The 16,449-nt window shown below is 35.4% G+C and overlaps 1 protein-coding gene across 2 annotated transcripts in view; it reads right to left on the bottom strand.

The window, feature by feature from the left end:
* Positions 1-621: 621 nt before the first annotated feature.
* Positions 622-16,449, bottom strand: part of LOC129230001 (speckle-type POZ protein-like) — a 28,656-nt gene continuing 12,828 nt past the window's right edge. For both annotated transcript variants that reach the window (XM_054864387.1, XM_054864386.1), the window contains exons 2-3: positions 11,323-11,764; positions 622-1,364 (exon numbers count right to left, since the gene is read on the bottom strand). In XM_054864387.1, coding sequence (XP_054720362.1) covers positions 793-1,364; positions 11,323-11,761 — 1,011 coding nt within the window. In that variant the 5' untranslated portion in view covers positions 11,762-11,764 and the 3' untranslated portion in view covers positions 622-792. The remainder of the gene's footprint in view (positions 1,365-11,322; positions 11,765-16,449) is intronic.

Genomic DNA, 16,449 nt, shown 5'->3' with positions numbered 1-16,449 from the left:
CCTCCCGGAAAGAATTTCTGGCGGGAAACGTGCTGTTGTAAGTAGTTACTTACGCTCAAAAAAACTTGGACAGTTTAAGTAGTTACTTACGTTCAAAAAAACTTGAACAGTTTAAGTAGTTACTTACATTCAAAAAAACTTGGGACAGTTTATTTTTATGCATCATTTATATGGTAAGTGTAATAGTTTATGAAATATAAATTTTTAAAACTGGGACATATTTTTTTTCATGTTAACCCTCTGTTTCTCTGATAGTTCGTTTTTTTTTCGCCTCTTATACATTTTTTGAAAACCGCACGTTCCTTTTTGACATGCTCAGTCAGTGCAAAAAAAATCTCAGTCTGTTTGCTCTAGTACTATTTTCAATCAATTACAAAAATAATTTCCTTTTATCAGCCCTTTTACTGCTCGAAATTGTTTAGTCTTTCCATTCTGGTACATCCCATTAAATGGTATTCTTATTTGGCGATTTTTATTTACTTATTATAATTAAATAAATATAGTTTGTTAAAGTTTCTATGTTTTTCAGATTTTTTAAATGTTTTATTATGAAATAAATAAAAACATTTCAATTCGGACAACCAAGCAATATCATCACAGAATAAACAGACTTTTAAAAAAGTTTTATTAAATACAATTTGTGTTTGAACTGAACTTTAAAGCTTTCCTAGCGGCTCATCACATTCATAAAACTCACAGTGAAGATTTTGAAATGTCAGTCATACAAATTATAACTGAACGGAAGAAATGATAAAAGTCTGATACCACAAAAAGAAAAGTTAAGTTTTCAACCTAATCGTCATTTATTAATGCGCTTTCCAATAAATCAGTCTGCAAAGAGGGATTATCCTTTCCAAAATCTCTCCAGGTCTCAGACTCAATTATCGTCTTTGGGTCCTCCTTGAAAACACGTCTTGAAGCCTTAGCAAGTTCCTCATCAGAGTGCAGATCTGCAATCACCGCTACCCTGCATACGTCATCTGACGATATGTGTTCCAGAATAAATTCTTTGCACCATCCCTTCAACTCTTGCAAGTCATATCTATCTGATCCCACGTAAAGGTCGATTGCCGCATCCATAGACAAGTTCCCAATGGTTCCAGCATAGATATACTGCAACATTTCCCTGATGATGGGTGGCTTCATTTCGGCAATTTCCACCACGGTTTCCTGGCTTTCTTTCATGCTACTTTTGAACATCCCATCGAACACTTTGGAACGGCTCGCAAGAATTGCTTTGTGGGCCTGAAATGTTTCTTCTTCAACTTTCAAAGTCACGTCGGAAAAATGTAAATCCTCCAAAATATTTCCTAAATTTTCAGCCAGTGTTTTATGCCCTTGCTTTGAAAATGTTATTTCGTTCCCTGAAAAAAGAGAAGGTACAATGAGTGAAGAAATTACTTTACAGTATCATTACTCTATATACACTGCTCGACATTGAAAATGCAACACCAAGAAGGAGTGTTCAGAAATTTATGCAAATTTTAGAGTAGTTGTACATCACTGAGTTATGTAAATAATGCGAAATGCGCAGCTCTCCGACGCACGTGAAGCAAGTAAAAACTTGCAGAATGGGCAATATTCGTGTCGTTATTTCTGACTGGAGAATTATCGAAGAAATTTTGTTTGTGTCTTGGAGGATACGTGTAATACAAGAGAATGCCAGGCCGCCGTCAACGAAGGCACTTCCAGCAGATAGACGATTTTACGAGGGGTATGGTGATCGGACTGAGAAGGGGAGGTTAGTCCGTACGTCAAATCGCAGCTGATACCCACATTGATGCGAGCACTGTGCTTCGGCTGTGCCGAAGATGGTTGGAACAACGAAATGTGGCAAAATTGAGGGGTGCAGGGGCAGCCAGAATGACATCAGAACGGGTGGATCGACGCATCCACCGACAAGCTGTAGCAGACTCACAAGTCAGTTGTCCCTCGATTCTGCAGCAGGTGCAACATACTCTGAATGTTCCCATGTCAACCAGAACCCTTTCCCGTCGTTTGGTCGCACGTGGTCTGCAATCACGGCTTCCGCTAAGAAGACTGCCATTGACCCCACAACATAGATAGCAACGTTCAGTTTGGTGCCGGACTAGAGCGACGTGGGTGACAGAATGGCGAAATGTCGTGTTCTCAGAAGAATCCTGCATCTGTTTATAAAGTGATAGTCGCCGCATACGTGTGTGGCGTCGACGTGGAGACAGCTCTAATCCGGCAGTAACTGTGGAATGTCCCACCGCACGACAACGTGGCATAATGGTTTGGGTCACAATTGTGTACAATTCCATATCACCTCTAGTTCGTATTCAGGGCACTATGACGGCTCAACGATACTTGGATAATGTGATGCGGCCGGTGGCAATCCCTTACCTTCAAGGGCTACCTAATGCAATTTTTCAGCAGGATAACGCCCGACCACACAGTGCTCTCATCTGCCAACATTCTCTCCAAGGCACACAGATGCTTCCCTGGCCACCATACTCTCCTGACCTGTCACCAATCGAACATGTGTGGGATGTGATTGGACGCGGTTTGAAGACTCTGTCCCTGCCTCGTTCAGAAGACGAACTGTGGCAAATGGTTGGAAAGGAATGGAGAGCCATCCCTCTGGACACCATCCGCACTCTTATTGACTCTATGCCTAGACGTGTCTCTTCGTGTATCGCTGTCCGCGGTGGTCTTTTTTATATCTTATTGAGCCGACGCCGTTCTCGCTCTGTATTGCTCCTATCATTTTAAAATTAAGATCATTTATTATTCTTTGCTGTCTCTGTCCTTTTTCCAAATTTCATCACTTTCTGACCACTCATTCTTGGTGTTGCATTTTCAATGTCGAGCAGTGTATATCCATACTATTAAAATCTGTTCGCGTCTGTCTGAAAGTCTGAAGCTCGAGCTTCTCGAGAACCGCTGCGAATCAAGAGCCGAAACGGGGTACCGATCGATTCGAAAATTTTCAGAGAAAATGATAGGACCAATCTCGTAATCAGGGCCATATTTGGAAGTGTGGAGGCCCCGGGGCAACGAAGGAGTGGAGGCCCCTAATCAGGGTTTGAAAAGATCATCATATTTTCGAAAATATCCGATACTTTGATGCATATCAGAATATTTACATATATATATATATATATATATATATATATATATATATATATATATATATATATATCCGATATTTTCGACCCGTGAAAGTTAGAATATTTTGTAAAACTTTTACTGTGGGGGCCCCTTTGTTGTGGAGGCTCCGGGGCAGTAGCCCCGCCTGTCCTCCCTTAAATCCGGCCCTGCTCGTAATTGTACGATTTTAATTAGCGGATACATTAATTAAAAAGTTAATTAACATTACGTAATTCAGGAATTTTTATTTCTTTCCTGTTGCGATTTTGCATATGGGTGAGCAAATAAAATTCTGATAATTGTTTTCAAAGGGATTTTTTTGGCTGCTGTCCAAATCTTAAAACAACGTTTCCATCTAGAATTTTATTTTAAATTAGTTTAGTTTCTCTTTTATTCCCACACGTAAATCCTAAAACTACTCTTTAAAGCATTTTTTTCGTTTGGAAATTTATTGCAAATTAGCTTCGTTTCTCTTTTATTCAAAGTAATGATTTATATTTCTTTCTGTTGCCATTTTACATTTCTGTTAACAAATATTTTAACAATGGGGTTGTTTCCTTCAGTCAAAAGTAGTAGTTTTTGTCACTAAAATTGATAGAATAAGCAAAAAAATAAAAAATAAATAAAAATAAATAAATAAATAAATAACATGAACTCAGAAAATACTTTCATTTTCTCAACAGTTATTTTTTAATTAATTTTCGCCAATTGAAACTTTAATGTAGAAAATGCAATGTCCAGTTAACTATAATATAACAGGTAACACAGAATCACAATTTTTTCTCATCATTATGTACTTTACTTGAGGTAAAACATCAATAAGATGAGACAGATTACTTATGTGCATCTCACTCGGCAATTCATCATAAAAATAATTATTCACAATGCTACAAAACTCATATGGAGCCATAAGACTCATTTACAGTCTGCTGCAATCACATTTATGAATCGGATTCAAAATTATCTTATGTTAATATGATCCAACTAATTCGCAATATTTCCCAAGTTTAGCATGAAATGGATCATAGGCAAAAATTACGTTTTTTGCTCTCCTTTGGTAACGAAAAAGTGATTTCCTTTGCGAAGTTAGACAACACATTTATGGAACAAAAAGATTTTCGTTGGACTAAAGAAAAATTTCAAAGGTAAACTGGTCGATCTGCGCTTACATCATCAAATATATCGATTATGACGTCGACAATCATTTGTGGCGTCGCTACGATTTTGGATTTTCAAAAGTTGGCAACTCTGATTGTAGGGTAAGTTTATCGTTACCAGCCTCATTGTTCGGTCAAGGCTTCACTTGATACGCGTCTTATCAGGCTCAGTCATTTCAATAAAAGTTGTAGTATGAAACCAATCAATCAAACAAAAAACCTGGTCAGACTCCAGTGACATCTGGTGGATTTTGTGGCAACTTTTAACTATATAAACAACAGATAAGATTATTCTTAAAGAGAATAGTTATTCAAAATTGAGTTCAAAAGTATTTGAGTTAATTTAAAAGCGGTTTTTTTCTTCCTGAGGAAAAGTGTTTAAAAAGATATTTTAGGCAAAAAGTGAAAAAATATGAAACTTTGTTTTCAAGAAAAATTAAGTTTGGAAACAAAATCAGATGAATATAAGCGGAGGAAGACAAATCAATGTAAATTCCGTGTATGAAAAAATGTTGTGATTAATTATTCCAACTTTTCGCAATAAGCATTTTCAAAATTATTTGAGTAATGTAACTGCAAACCTTCAATAAATATATATAGGAGTGAGCATTTATTGCAATTTATACATTGAATAACAATTTGAAACGAGCTTAAAAAGAAGTTTTCTGTTCGAAAACGTATGTGAATAAATGTTTTGGAAATACTGTTATTTTTTCTTTTTTGGGGGGGGGGGAGCGGGGGTAATTTCTGCTTCCGATTAATAAAAAACAAACATTGGAAATTTGGCTCTGAATGAAATAATACGTAATATTATATAATTAAACATTACATCTTATGGACGAAACCATACTGTCTATTAAACGTATGAACAATCTTTAATAATTTGTATCAAGAAAAGTATATTTTTGGTTTTATTATGCAAAAATTAATTACATATGCTTCATCAAGCACAGCTGATAAATATATTTATCAGTTAAAACAGAAAACAAATGAAAGTAGCGATTATTACTCATAATTATTACTAACCCAGGCAACGCCGGATATTTTTATTAGTTGATAAATATATTTATGGAAACATTCAAAGAGCTTTTAGTATTTTTTTTCTTATACTTTAAAGTTTAATTCAAAATTAGTTATTTTTTAAAAACATATTCTGAAAATGGTGAATAGCGCAATTTGATATCTTTAGTTTTTTTACAATAAGAACTATTAAAATGCACAAAAAATGCATAGAGATACAATTTTTCTAAAGAAAAGTAAGTAGAAAACATATCAAATACAAATTTTGCCATAAAACTGATCGTTAGTATTGATCATTATAAATTACAATTTATATCACAAAGGGGTACGTTGTATGTTAAAAAACAAGAAATTTAAATCATTTAAAAGTACATTGAAAAGTACATGAATTCACCCGGAAAAACATGCCAATAAAAATTTCAAAAAAGGAAAACATGGCAGCTTTTCATTCAAAGATTTTAAAAACCTATACATTCCAGCATTTAAAAAAATATTAAAAATTCTTTTTTTTTTCTTGAACAAAACTTTTGCTTGTTGAAAAAATAAAAAAATAAAAATAATAATAACAGTTAAAAAAATAAAAACAAGCCTGTTAAAAAGGTAAACGGTATTCCAATGTTTACGCATTGTGAGGAAATTTAAAGGGGAGAAACTTCGCCACATAAATACATTATTGCACAAAAAAACATAAAAAGTTCCACAAATTTTTAAATTATTTTTTAAAAATCAAATTAAAAAAAAGCCATTAAGTAGCATAAAAAGTTACATTAAAATGAACAAAAAAAATTAAATAAATTGAAAATTAAGTTATTTCGTAATTCGCCAAATCAAAACTAAACAGTATTAGGAAGCAACCATGTTACTGTTTTCAGCCAAGGATCAATTAAAGTGTAAAATAATTCGCCAGATAAATGGATTAATTAATTAAAAAACAATAAAAGTTCCATCAAAGTATCAAAAGAACAAACATTGGCGACAGCAATTTTAGCAATAGAAAAATTTTTCGCCAATTTCACATGTTCCGCGAGTCGATAATTCCCCCATGATTTTAATGTGAATATTAAATGGCAAGAAATATAATGCTGTCAAATTTTGTGACGCCAAAGAATTACATATATATGTGCGTCACGATGCATTTCAACTCTTGGAGATTATTTTTCATTTTATTTGTTGTCCCCGTATTCGGTTTTTTGGTTTCAATAAAATGAAGCTTTTATTGTTGTCAAATATAGTTGGTTCAGCGGATTTTTTTTTATATTTTACTGAAACTTTTAGTGTCGTTTCGTGGGTTGTTTCAGTTACTGAGAGTATTATTGAAACTTTTAATAAATATATGAGTAATAAAATTATATGTAATAAAACTTTAAATGCTTTCGATTATCAAATTTATTTATTTTTCGAAGTGGTATGTAATTTTGTTTTTTTCGCGGACTTTTAATCAAAACTAAGTAAAATAATTCGCCAAATAAAAAACGAGATGTTAAAATAATATGAGAAATCTCGTTAAAATATTTCGCTAAATCAATTTCAATTCTCCATTATTATTTGACATAATCAGCAGAATAAATTAACCTTGTCATAAGTAAAAATTGAAAGTGTAAATTTTGTAAAATTAGAAAAAGAAGCAAACGACAATGTAAGCCTTATTTTTTAATTTTCGCCGACGATGATGTAAGTGTAATTTTTCAGTTTTCGCCAAATAAAGGTAAAGGGAAAATTCAGCAAGCTGAGCGACGTACCTGTAACTAAATATCAAAAGATCAAATATGTATTACAGTCTTACCGATATTGTGAAAATAAAACAAATATTGTCGAAATCTTGACGATTGTGCCATTAAATACCACCTTTAAATATGCAGTAAAATACTATATAATTTATAAACAACAAGGTTCCCTTCTCAGACATTTTTTTTTATTTAAAGGAAGAGTAATGTTCGAACCCTTCTCGATATCAAATCACATTAAATGTCTCAAAAAATTTATACGTAATCCCTGGAGCCGACTTACTAAAAGTGAGACCAAGGCTCAAAATGCTTTGGAGTTCCCTGTGCTTCAGGGATGCATTTTACCAGAAGTGAACCAAAATGAGAAATAGTTGAATACTGAGTTGGGACCAGCTTTACCTGAAAAGGGGAATTTATTTTCCTTGAAAAACAGACCTGGTACGCCGTTCCTGCATCAATTCACCTGAATCAATGAAATTTTACGTTAAAGATCGAAAAAACATTACTTTTACAGCAAAAAATAATGCGTTAACTGATGTAAACAAATGATTTCCCCCGGTTATACTACAGCGACATCTTACGGGCAAGGCGGTGCCTTTGATCTTTTGAGAAATGACTGAGCCTGATAAGACACGCATCGAGTGAAGCCTTGGTTCGGTAATTTTAAGATGTGTGACTAGTCCTATTCCTATTCAAGAGTCACAACTGACTACAACTGTATTTATGTCGAGGACTGCATACTAGTGCCTTGCCTCCATTATTTTATATACCGATAGATGGCAGCACCATCACCGGATCGAACAGTTAATGAGAATTTAGAACTAGTCCAAGAGCTAATAGCTACCTGGTACTAGCACCCCCAGAGGTATCGTTTCACTTGGAGGACATTGAGACCACGAGCATATTTAACGTCGCCCAGTCCCCTTTAATGACGACGGTGGGTCTTCGACCAGCGGGGATCGAACCCGAGCCCCTCCGGCCCCGAGTCCAATGCCCTACCGATCAGGCTACCACGGCCCCATGTGTGACTAATTATGTATATTTTGTTGGACTTTTCTCTTCACATAAGTTTTTGAATTACAATAACTCTCTTTTTCCTTCCTGTTTAGTTAAAAGAACACGTTAAAATAAAATTGTTTGGATTTCTTAATTGGAAAGTTGAGCAAAAATATTGCTTTTAATGATTTTAACTAAGTTTAATTGGAATCTGATGACTTGGTATTAAATTAATGCTTAATTGTATTTATTAAGTCTTAATGCTTTACTTTCGTAATCAATCTTAACGCGTTTGAAGCTGATGTCAGAGTCTTACAAAAACATCAACTACTGGACATCTCTTTCATTTTTTAGGTAGCCCGTGCTACGCCGGGCACGCAGCTAGTATTCTATAAAAACCTGTGAGAATTTGTTTGTGTGTCTGTAACACTATCTCCTCCAGACTGATAAGGTCTGCGGGGTCAATACTGGTACTGTTAGATACAGAACGCGTGCAGAAGCAGCTATTCCGCATTATCTCACCCCTCTAAACCTTAAGGTGTTGTAGATCAGCGGTCGGCAAACAGTCGATCGCGATCGACCTCGAGCTCATTTTCAGTCGATGGCAATATTTTGGAGTTTGCTCTGAGTCAGAGTAGCATTAATTACCATTGTTTTCTGGGACAAAAATTAAAATCAGGCCGTCGGAGTCGGAGTTGAATGATCTAACATTTCCGGAGAGACTCGTTTTTCTGACTCTGCAGTCTTGGGATTAACGTCAAAATCTATAGTTATTTGAAAATTTTCCTAACTTTTTATACTCGCTGGAATTTTTAGTCTTTATTTTGTAAATTCTAAAACAAATAATAAAGCTGCTTAAAAAATTTTGGTGTGAGTTAACAGTGTTCACATAGAATCATTTTAGCAATTTATAGCAACTCTTTAACATCAAAGTCTGTTTTGATAAAAGTTTACCAACAAATTGTAATCAGCAGTCTCTACTTAACCGTGCGTGCAACACAGCCTTTTAAGTCTAGTGTATGCCCCCCCCCCCCTCCCAACCAGTCGATCTTTGTGTTAACCAAACTCAGAAAGTCGATCTTCTGTCAATTTAGATTGCCGACCGCTGGTGTAGATGCGCTTCTAATCTTGAGAATTACCTGTGTACATCCAGGGGAAAAGCATTAAAAATTATCGATTCTCACACTCCGCAGGCGAATTGAGCAGCCGCAGGAGGCGAACTGGGGTTTCCGAGTTAAACGAGCAAGGGATGGAGCGCCCAAGTAATGTAATTAAAATATAGAAAAAGCCGCGATTAATGAAGAGTTAAAAAACAAAACAAATATTGAAGTCCCTGAAAATATTGAAAACCTGACAAGCCTGATTAAGGATACCGAAAATGGTAAACAAGTTACTTTAGCGTTTTATTTACATTTTTTACTCTTCGTTTATAACAACAATTCTTGGAAACTCGATGAGGGTAAATTCCTCATTTTTATACATCTCTTAGCCCCCTGACAATCCTGATTAGGGACCCGAAAAGGATGAAGATTCTTACTTTTGCGTTTTGTTTACAACTTTTACTTCTTATTTTTGGGAACAATTTTTGGAAGCTCGATGAGGATAGGTCAAGCCAAGTGGGATCTTAAACTATGACTTGAATCAAAGAAATCTTCGGAAACCATTACTTGAAATTTATTGAAAAGTTTAAAATGCTCAAAATCCACAAATATACGCTTGCTTAAGTTCAGACTTGAAATCAATTTGTTAAATTTACTAACAAACGTTAATCATATATCACTATTAATTTTCATAGTTTCCGGCAACAAATAAAATGCAGAAGTGTTATAACTTCACAATTACTATTATTACTTTCTTCTATATCTAATATATAGAAGAAAGTATTGGATTCGTGCAAATTTTCGAATTTCGAATTTTGACGGATTCGAACGTTTTGAGGTGTGCTGAGTCCATTTCGACCATTTTTGGAAAATGTCTGTCTGTCTGTGTGTGTGTGTGTGTGTGTGTGTGTATGTATGTGTGTGTGTGTGTATGTATGTGTGTCACGTCTGTGTGTGACCAGTTTTTTGTGGCCGCTCTACAACAAAAACTACCGCATGAAATCGAACGAAATTTAGTACACATATGTGCCCTTATGTGAACTTGTGCCCATTAGTTTTTGGCGCGAATTCCTCCAAGGGGGGTGGAGCAATGGGACGTTTTTCGAGTTACGCGTGCTTGCTACTCCTCGGGAAGTAACTGGCGGAATCAAACAAAATTTGGTCCATATGTTGGTATTAATAGGAACAGGTGCTGATTCAATTTGGGTGTCAATAACTCAAACGGGGGTTGAGTTATAGAACGTTTTTTGTCGTCAATTGTGACTGCTGTATCTCAAGAAATAATGAACGGAATGAAAGAAAAATTTATCAGCAAGTAGCCCTTAGTGGGTATAAGAACTGATTTTATTTTTGTGTCAACAGCTAAAAAGGGGGTAGCGCAATCACCCGTTCTTTTTTTCCATTTTGAGTGCCCTATCTCAAGAAGTAATGCTACGTTCTGGTTGAAATTTGGAATATATGTGAATCCATATGTAAACAGGCTTTGGTTCTATTTTGACGCCGATCGCTCCATGAGGTGTTGATTTTTTTTTTTTTTTTTTTTTTTTTTTTTTTTTTTTTGCGAATAAAAATATTTTTATTAATGCAACAATAAGAAAGATAAATCGTAATAGATTGTCGTCTGCGTATTTCTCGTGATTTTAATTGTATGGAAATGATAGGAAATATTATCTCAATGATTTAAAATTTTTAACTGTTGCCATCTTATGTTTGTTAACAAATAAAATATTTGTAATTCATTCAAGCAAGGCTTTTAAAATAACTTTCAATTTTCGCTCTTTGCTTTGCTTTTGCAATAATTCAGACATTGGGTCAAGTTTTTGCATGTGTAATTTTGTTTTTGTTGGGAATATTGCTTCCTCGTCAAGCATGGGGAGGGATCAGAAAAAAAAGAAGAAAAAGAAAAATATAGAAGAAAGTTTCGTGATGGCCACAACATACTAGTTTTTCTTTGATTTTGGTAACAATTAAAAAATTTATGTCATACAAAAAGGTTGCGGATCGGAAGACCTCCCATAAAAAGTTTCGCTTCAAAACATAAGAAAAACTCTTTTAGAATCATGGTTTAGTAACTTAGGTATCCAATAGCTGAGCTTGAACCAATGCTTCGACAGTTCACTGATATGTTTTGACTTTTCTTTAAAAATGCAGAGATACATTCATAGAAATAAAAAATGTGAAAGGGCGTACGGAAAAAGTCGAAATACTTACCAGCAGTTGGCGCCACAGGATTAGTTGCCAGAATGTGCTTCAACTTGGTGATCGTGAGATAGCAGCCAACCCTCAATACTTCGTCAGCAAGACATTCTTTCTTCAATGTTTCGACAGAGAGGGTAAAAGAAATGTCGGCCAGTTTAATTGGTACGTTGAATGTTTTACTGTTCCACCTTATCGAAGGAGGCGCCAAATAGAACCCAATACTGCACTCGGAAATCAAAGGAGGATTATCAGAATAACTATGATTCAGTCGCAGGTGGATCTCCCTTGAATTGCGAGATACCTGCAGATGAAAGTCTCGGCCGAAACTTTTGAATCCGGGGCTTTTCAAGACTCCTTCTAGCAGGTTCTCAACAGAAAAATGGCTGATGGTCCATTTGAAGGTCACACTATCCGAATCCATTTTAGAAATTCTTGCAATGTGCCTCTTCATGTCCTATATACAAACGAAAAGGATTAGAGAATTTGAGTCTTACTAAATATCTTCAAAAATTGCTATATTTGTAGCATAAAAGAAAACCTCAAAATCGTGCCTATGTATATATTGTTACGAGTTCCGTGCAGCTTCAAACTTTCTTTAAATGACGACACAGTTCTTGAGAAAAGCACTGGAGATTTATTTACAACTATGTACAAAAAATATCGTTAACAGCTGCTAAATTAAACATAGCAATTAGGCAAATATCAATTAACACCGTTTCCTCAATGCTCTCACACGTATTTACATAAAAATACGCAAAAACACAGCGCAAAGGCTAATACACACTTTCCAAAGCAAGAACTAAAACGAGACTAAATTTGAACTCGCCGCATGGCAATTTATAAAACCCGAAAGAGAGCTCTGAAATATTCCGGAAAATCCTAGACCATTCTACCACTTTCTCATATTTTCTTTTTATTCCATTCACAAATCTTATCATTCAGAAATGGGGGGAGGGGGCATATATTTCAGCTGAATGTTAGGGGGTTTTATGAACATTACAAGAAGCTATTTACAGGTTACGTTACTAAGATAATTTTAGATGAAAAATAATGGAATAAACACCTAATTTAGCCAGATTACAACAAATTAATCACAAAAAAAACATTACTATTTACAGAATTTGTAATATATATATATATATATATATATATATATATATATATATATATATATATATATATATATATATATATATATATATATACACACAGGGGCGGACTGGTCAGGTCGGCTAGTCGGGGATCCCCGACTGGGCGAACCGCCGAATGGGTCACTTCAAGCAATTTTTTTTATTAAACTTTATTTTTTTATTAAACTTTTTTTTATTAAACATTTAAATTCAAACCTAACATTTTTTAAAATGTCATATAAACAAAACATGTAATTCGTTTACTCTATGGAAAAAAAAACCGTTTGAAAACAAGTCCCTCCTCCCCCCCCCCCATTTTTAAGCCAAGGATCGAAGTAAATAGCTGAAGTTCACACGTACGAATGCTTTCCTCTCTTACCAACTTTCTCTCCTGTTTTTAGAGCTCTGGGGCCCATAGCTCCCACATTGAGGAAACGGGAAGGGGTTAGAGAATTCGGGGTCCAACGCGGCCTGAAAAAGATCCGGGACGAAAAAAGAGCGTTAAAAACTAAAATTTGTACTTCTATTAACGCAAATTGAAGGGGCCAACACCATCAGAGAAAGCTGCCCCGGGTCTGACACAGTGGCGGATCATGCGATTTTAAGGCCCCAGGCGCAACCAGATCCGGAGGCCCTCAAATTGACACAACAAAAATGATATTGTTTACTAATATTTACAATGCAGAAAACCATAACTTTTTTTTTTATTTTTTTGAATCAAAAAGCTTAAGAGGGGGGGGGGAGTCGTGAAGGGGGGTAGTTACATTCTTATTTAAAAGGGAAAAAAACGACATTTCTGATTAAAAAACTTTACAGTGAAATTTTTTGTCTTCTCTGTTTTTTTCATAATTTATGTATACAGGGGGTGAGATCCGAGCCCCGAATTTGATTCATCTAGAAAAATCCCAGCTTTTCCCTGTTTTTCCGATGCGCGTAGTTCAGTGGCGCAACCAGAAAAAAAAAACAAAAAAAAATGAGGGGAATGGCTTTTTCATTTGGCAAAGAAAAAAAAAGAGAGAGAGAACCTCTGATCGGATAGGAAAAGTAAGGAGGGGGGTTCCGGGGGTTCACCCCCGGGAAATTTTTTAAACTTGTAGCTCTAAAAACCAATTTTAGACTTTCTTTGCTGATGTTAGGGGGGAAAAGGTGCAGCTGCAGGCAGGCTTGGATCTGCGCACCCGTAGTGCGGGGATGCACCAGGCCCTTTGGGGGCCCCAACTACAGTCCAAGAAATTGAAGAAAAAACTGAAAAAAAATTAGCACTAAGACTTATTAACGTTAAAAATATACATTGCTGGCCTTTGAGGCCCTAAAGATTTAGTTGCAGGGGGTCCAAAATTTATAGATCCGGTTCTGGGTGTAGGGGTTTTAGCGGAAAATTGTTGAAATTGAAGCCTTAAAAACGCGATTATAGGCCATATTTATTGACGTTAGGGTAAGGGATGGAGCTCAGGGACTGCCTCCAATCTTTTTTTTTTAAACAATAGATCGAAATCAAATCCCCCCCCCCTTCCCAATTTTAGAAACTGTAGTTTCAAAAACGCAACTGTAGATAAACTTTACGGGATATTTAAAATCTAATGAAAAACTTCGTGAAATATTTGCTTTCGTTTCTTGCTTGAAAATTGTACAATACAATGAAATTCATATTTAAAGGATAACTAATAACAGGTTAGACCGGTTGCTATAGTTTACACACATTTTACATTTTGATTTTTGTTACATTTGTTAGTTTATGTTTTTTTGTTACTGATGTTACGTACCAAAACAAAATTTCATCGGATGCAAGTACTATTCTCCTATTAAATAATGATTTCAAACCTTTGTTGACATAATGTGTTCGCCAGGGTTCGAAAATATCACAGTATTTTCAAAAATATCGAAAATATCGGATATTGATATATATCCGATATTTTCCATTCGCACAAATTCAAGTCTTCAAAATAGTAAATGCATCCTCAAATCACTCCTTATTATCTCACATTGTTTTTAACCCCTGACACACAAAGGAAGGGGGTTATAAGTTTGACGTCTCTGTGCATCTGTGTGTCTGTTTGTGGCACTCTAGCGTCTAAACGGATGGACTGATTTCGAAAAACTTTTTTTCTCGAAAGAGTTGATCGAGAGTGTTCTTAGCTAGGTTGAGTCTTTGGATGACATTAATTAACAAAGATATTAATCAAAAACCTCTAAAAAGGTTTTTAACGATTTTTGCAGTGAAAACATAGTTAAAAATTTAAAAATTTAATACCAAAATAAAGATAATTTTTTTCCGCATCTAATAGAATGTTTTGAAACTTCCATGTTTCATAGAATTCGAATTATAACGTTTTTTTATCGCATATTTTAATAACAACTAAGCTTTTACTCACGCGATTGATAACCGAATTCATTGTTGGCCGACAAGGAAATCAAACGCAATGATTTAAATTTTTATCTGCTGCAAGTTTCTATTTAATAGCAAATAAAATACTTGACATTGATTTTTAATAATATAAGGCTTTTAAAAAGATTTTCAATTTTCCCTCTTGATTCGACAGTTGCGACTCAGTCGGAGGTTTTTAAAATTTTTAATTTCTGCAATAAACTTCTGGACTTTAAATTAAACTTTTTTCATTATTTTCATCCAATATTTCATTTAGCATTTTCATCAATTTTACTCACGGTTCGAAAATACATGATATTATCGAAAATATCCGATATTTTTATATTTTTTTTTTGGGAGCAATCAGCTTGCGCCTAAAATCTATGACTTAACTGTTCATTTCCATGAATTTTGAGCATTTTCCACTCAAAATTACGACTTTTCATGGCAAATCCTCAAAAGAAAGTTTTTTCTCCTGGAAAAATCCATACGACGACACCTGAAGCCTGGGACCCTCTTAGACGAAGGGGCCCTATTGGAAGCATTCAGCCCGCGCCTAAAATCCGTGACTATAACTCTCAATTCCATGAGTTTTGAGCATTTTCTACTCAAAATTATGACTTTCCATGGCAAATCCTCAAAAGAAAGATTTTTCTCCTGGAAAAACTGCAAAAGATGACATCTGAAGCCTGGGGCCCCTTTAGTCGCAGGGGGCCCTATTGAGAGCAATCAGCCCGCGTATAAAATCTCTGACTAACTGTCAATTTCCATAAGTTTTGAGTATTTTCCACTCTAAATTATGATTTTTCCATGGCAAATCCTCAAAAAAAAAAAAAAAAAAAAAGGTTTTGAGTATGAGACATTTTGCGACTCCGAGGCCCCCTGCTTGGAAGGAGGCCCCAGCTAGCGCCTCATGTGCCTATGCGGTGATCCGCCACTGGTCTGACATAAATATGCGGGCCAAGCTTTGGGGTGTTTATGCATCAGGAATGGAATGCCCAGGAGGACACCTGTTGGCACGGTTCCGAGCCTGAAGAAGGCCAGAGTTTTTTAAATGAGGGGTGAATTATATGTAGGGACGTAGGGGTAAACAAGATAGAGGGACCCCGTAAAAGTCATTTGCGACAGCACCCAAAATTTCTGTGCACGCCTCTTGTATTCACTGATTGTAACAGATTCAACTAAATTCTGTAAGTTGTCAAGAGATTTCTTTGGTTTTGTGAATTATCGCTATACTATGTAGTATTTTCACCTCGGAATCGCATGTGGGAAAGCAAGTCTGCACTACGATAAACTGAATCTGAAAGAAGACATTTCGACTTAGAAGAGAGAGTTCCTGAACATAGTCGGATTTAGGACTAAGTTCCAAGGGGGGGGGGCTTTTTTTTAACAACATTAGTTATAATCAGGGCCAGATTTAGACTGAACGAGGTCCGTAAGGCATTTCAGGTATGAGATCTTATTGTAGTCCTAATGTCACCAACGACAGTCTTAAGTCTACAATTCAGGACTTTGATGCAAAAACCAGTTTAGTCCAAACTTTTTTTTTAATTCATTTTTGCGTGAGGAGAATATAGAAGTTCCGACTGGTGCAACAACGGGACACCAGTGTAAGGTCAGACATCTGCTTTCTAGTAACTAATG

This window comes from Uloborus diversus, chromosome 9 (genome assembly GCF_026930045.1).
Source record: "Uloborus diversus isolate 005 chromosome 9, Udiv.v.3.1, whole genome shotgun sequence".
Classification (NCBI taxonomy): Eukaryota; Metazoa; Arthropoda; class Arachnida; order Araneae; family Uloboridae; genus Uloborus; species Uloborus diversus.
The sequence above is the reverse complement of the archived record's forward strand: the minus strand, read 5'-3'. Positions and strand labels throughout refer to the sequence as shown.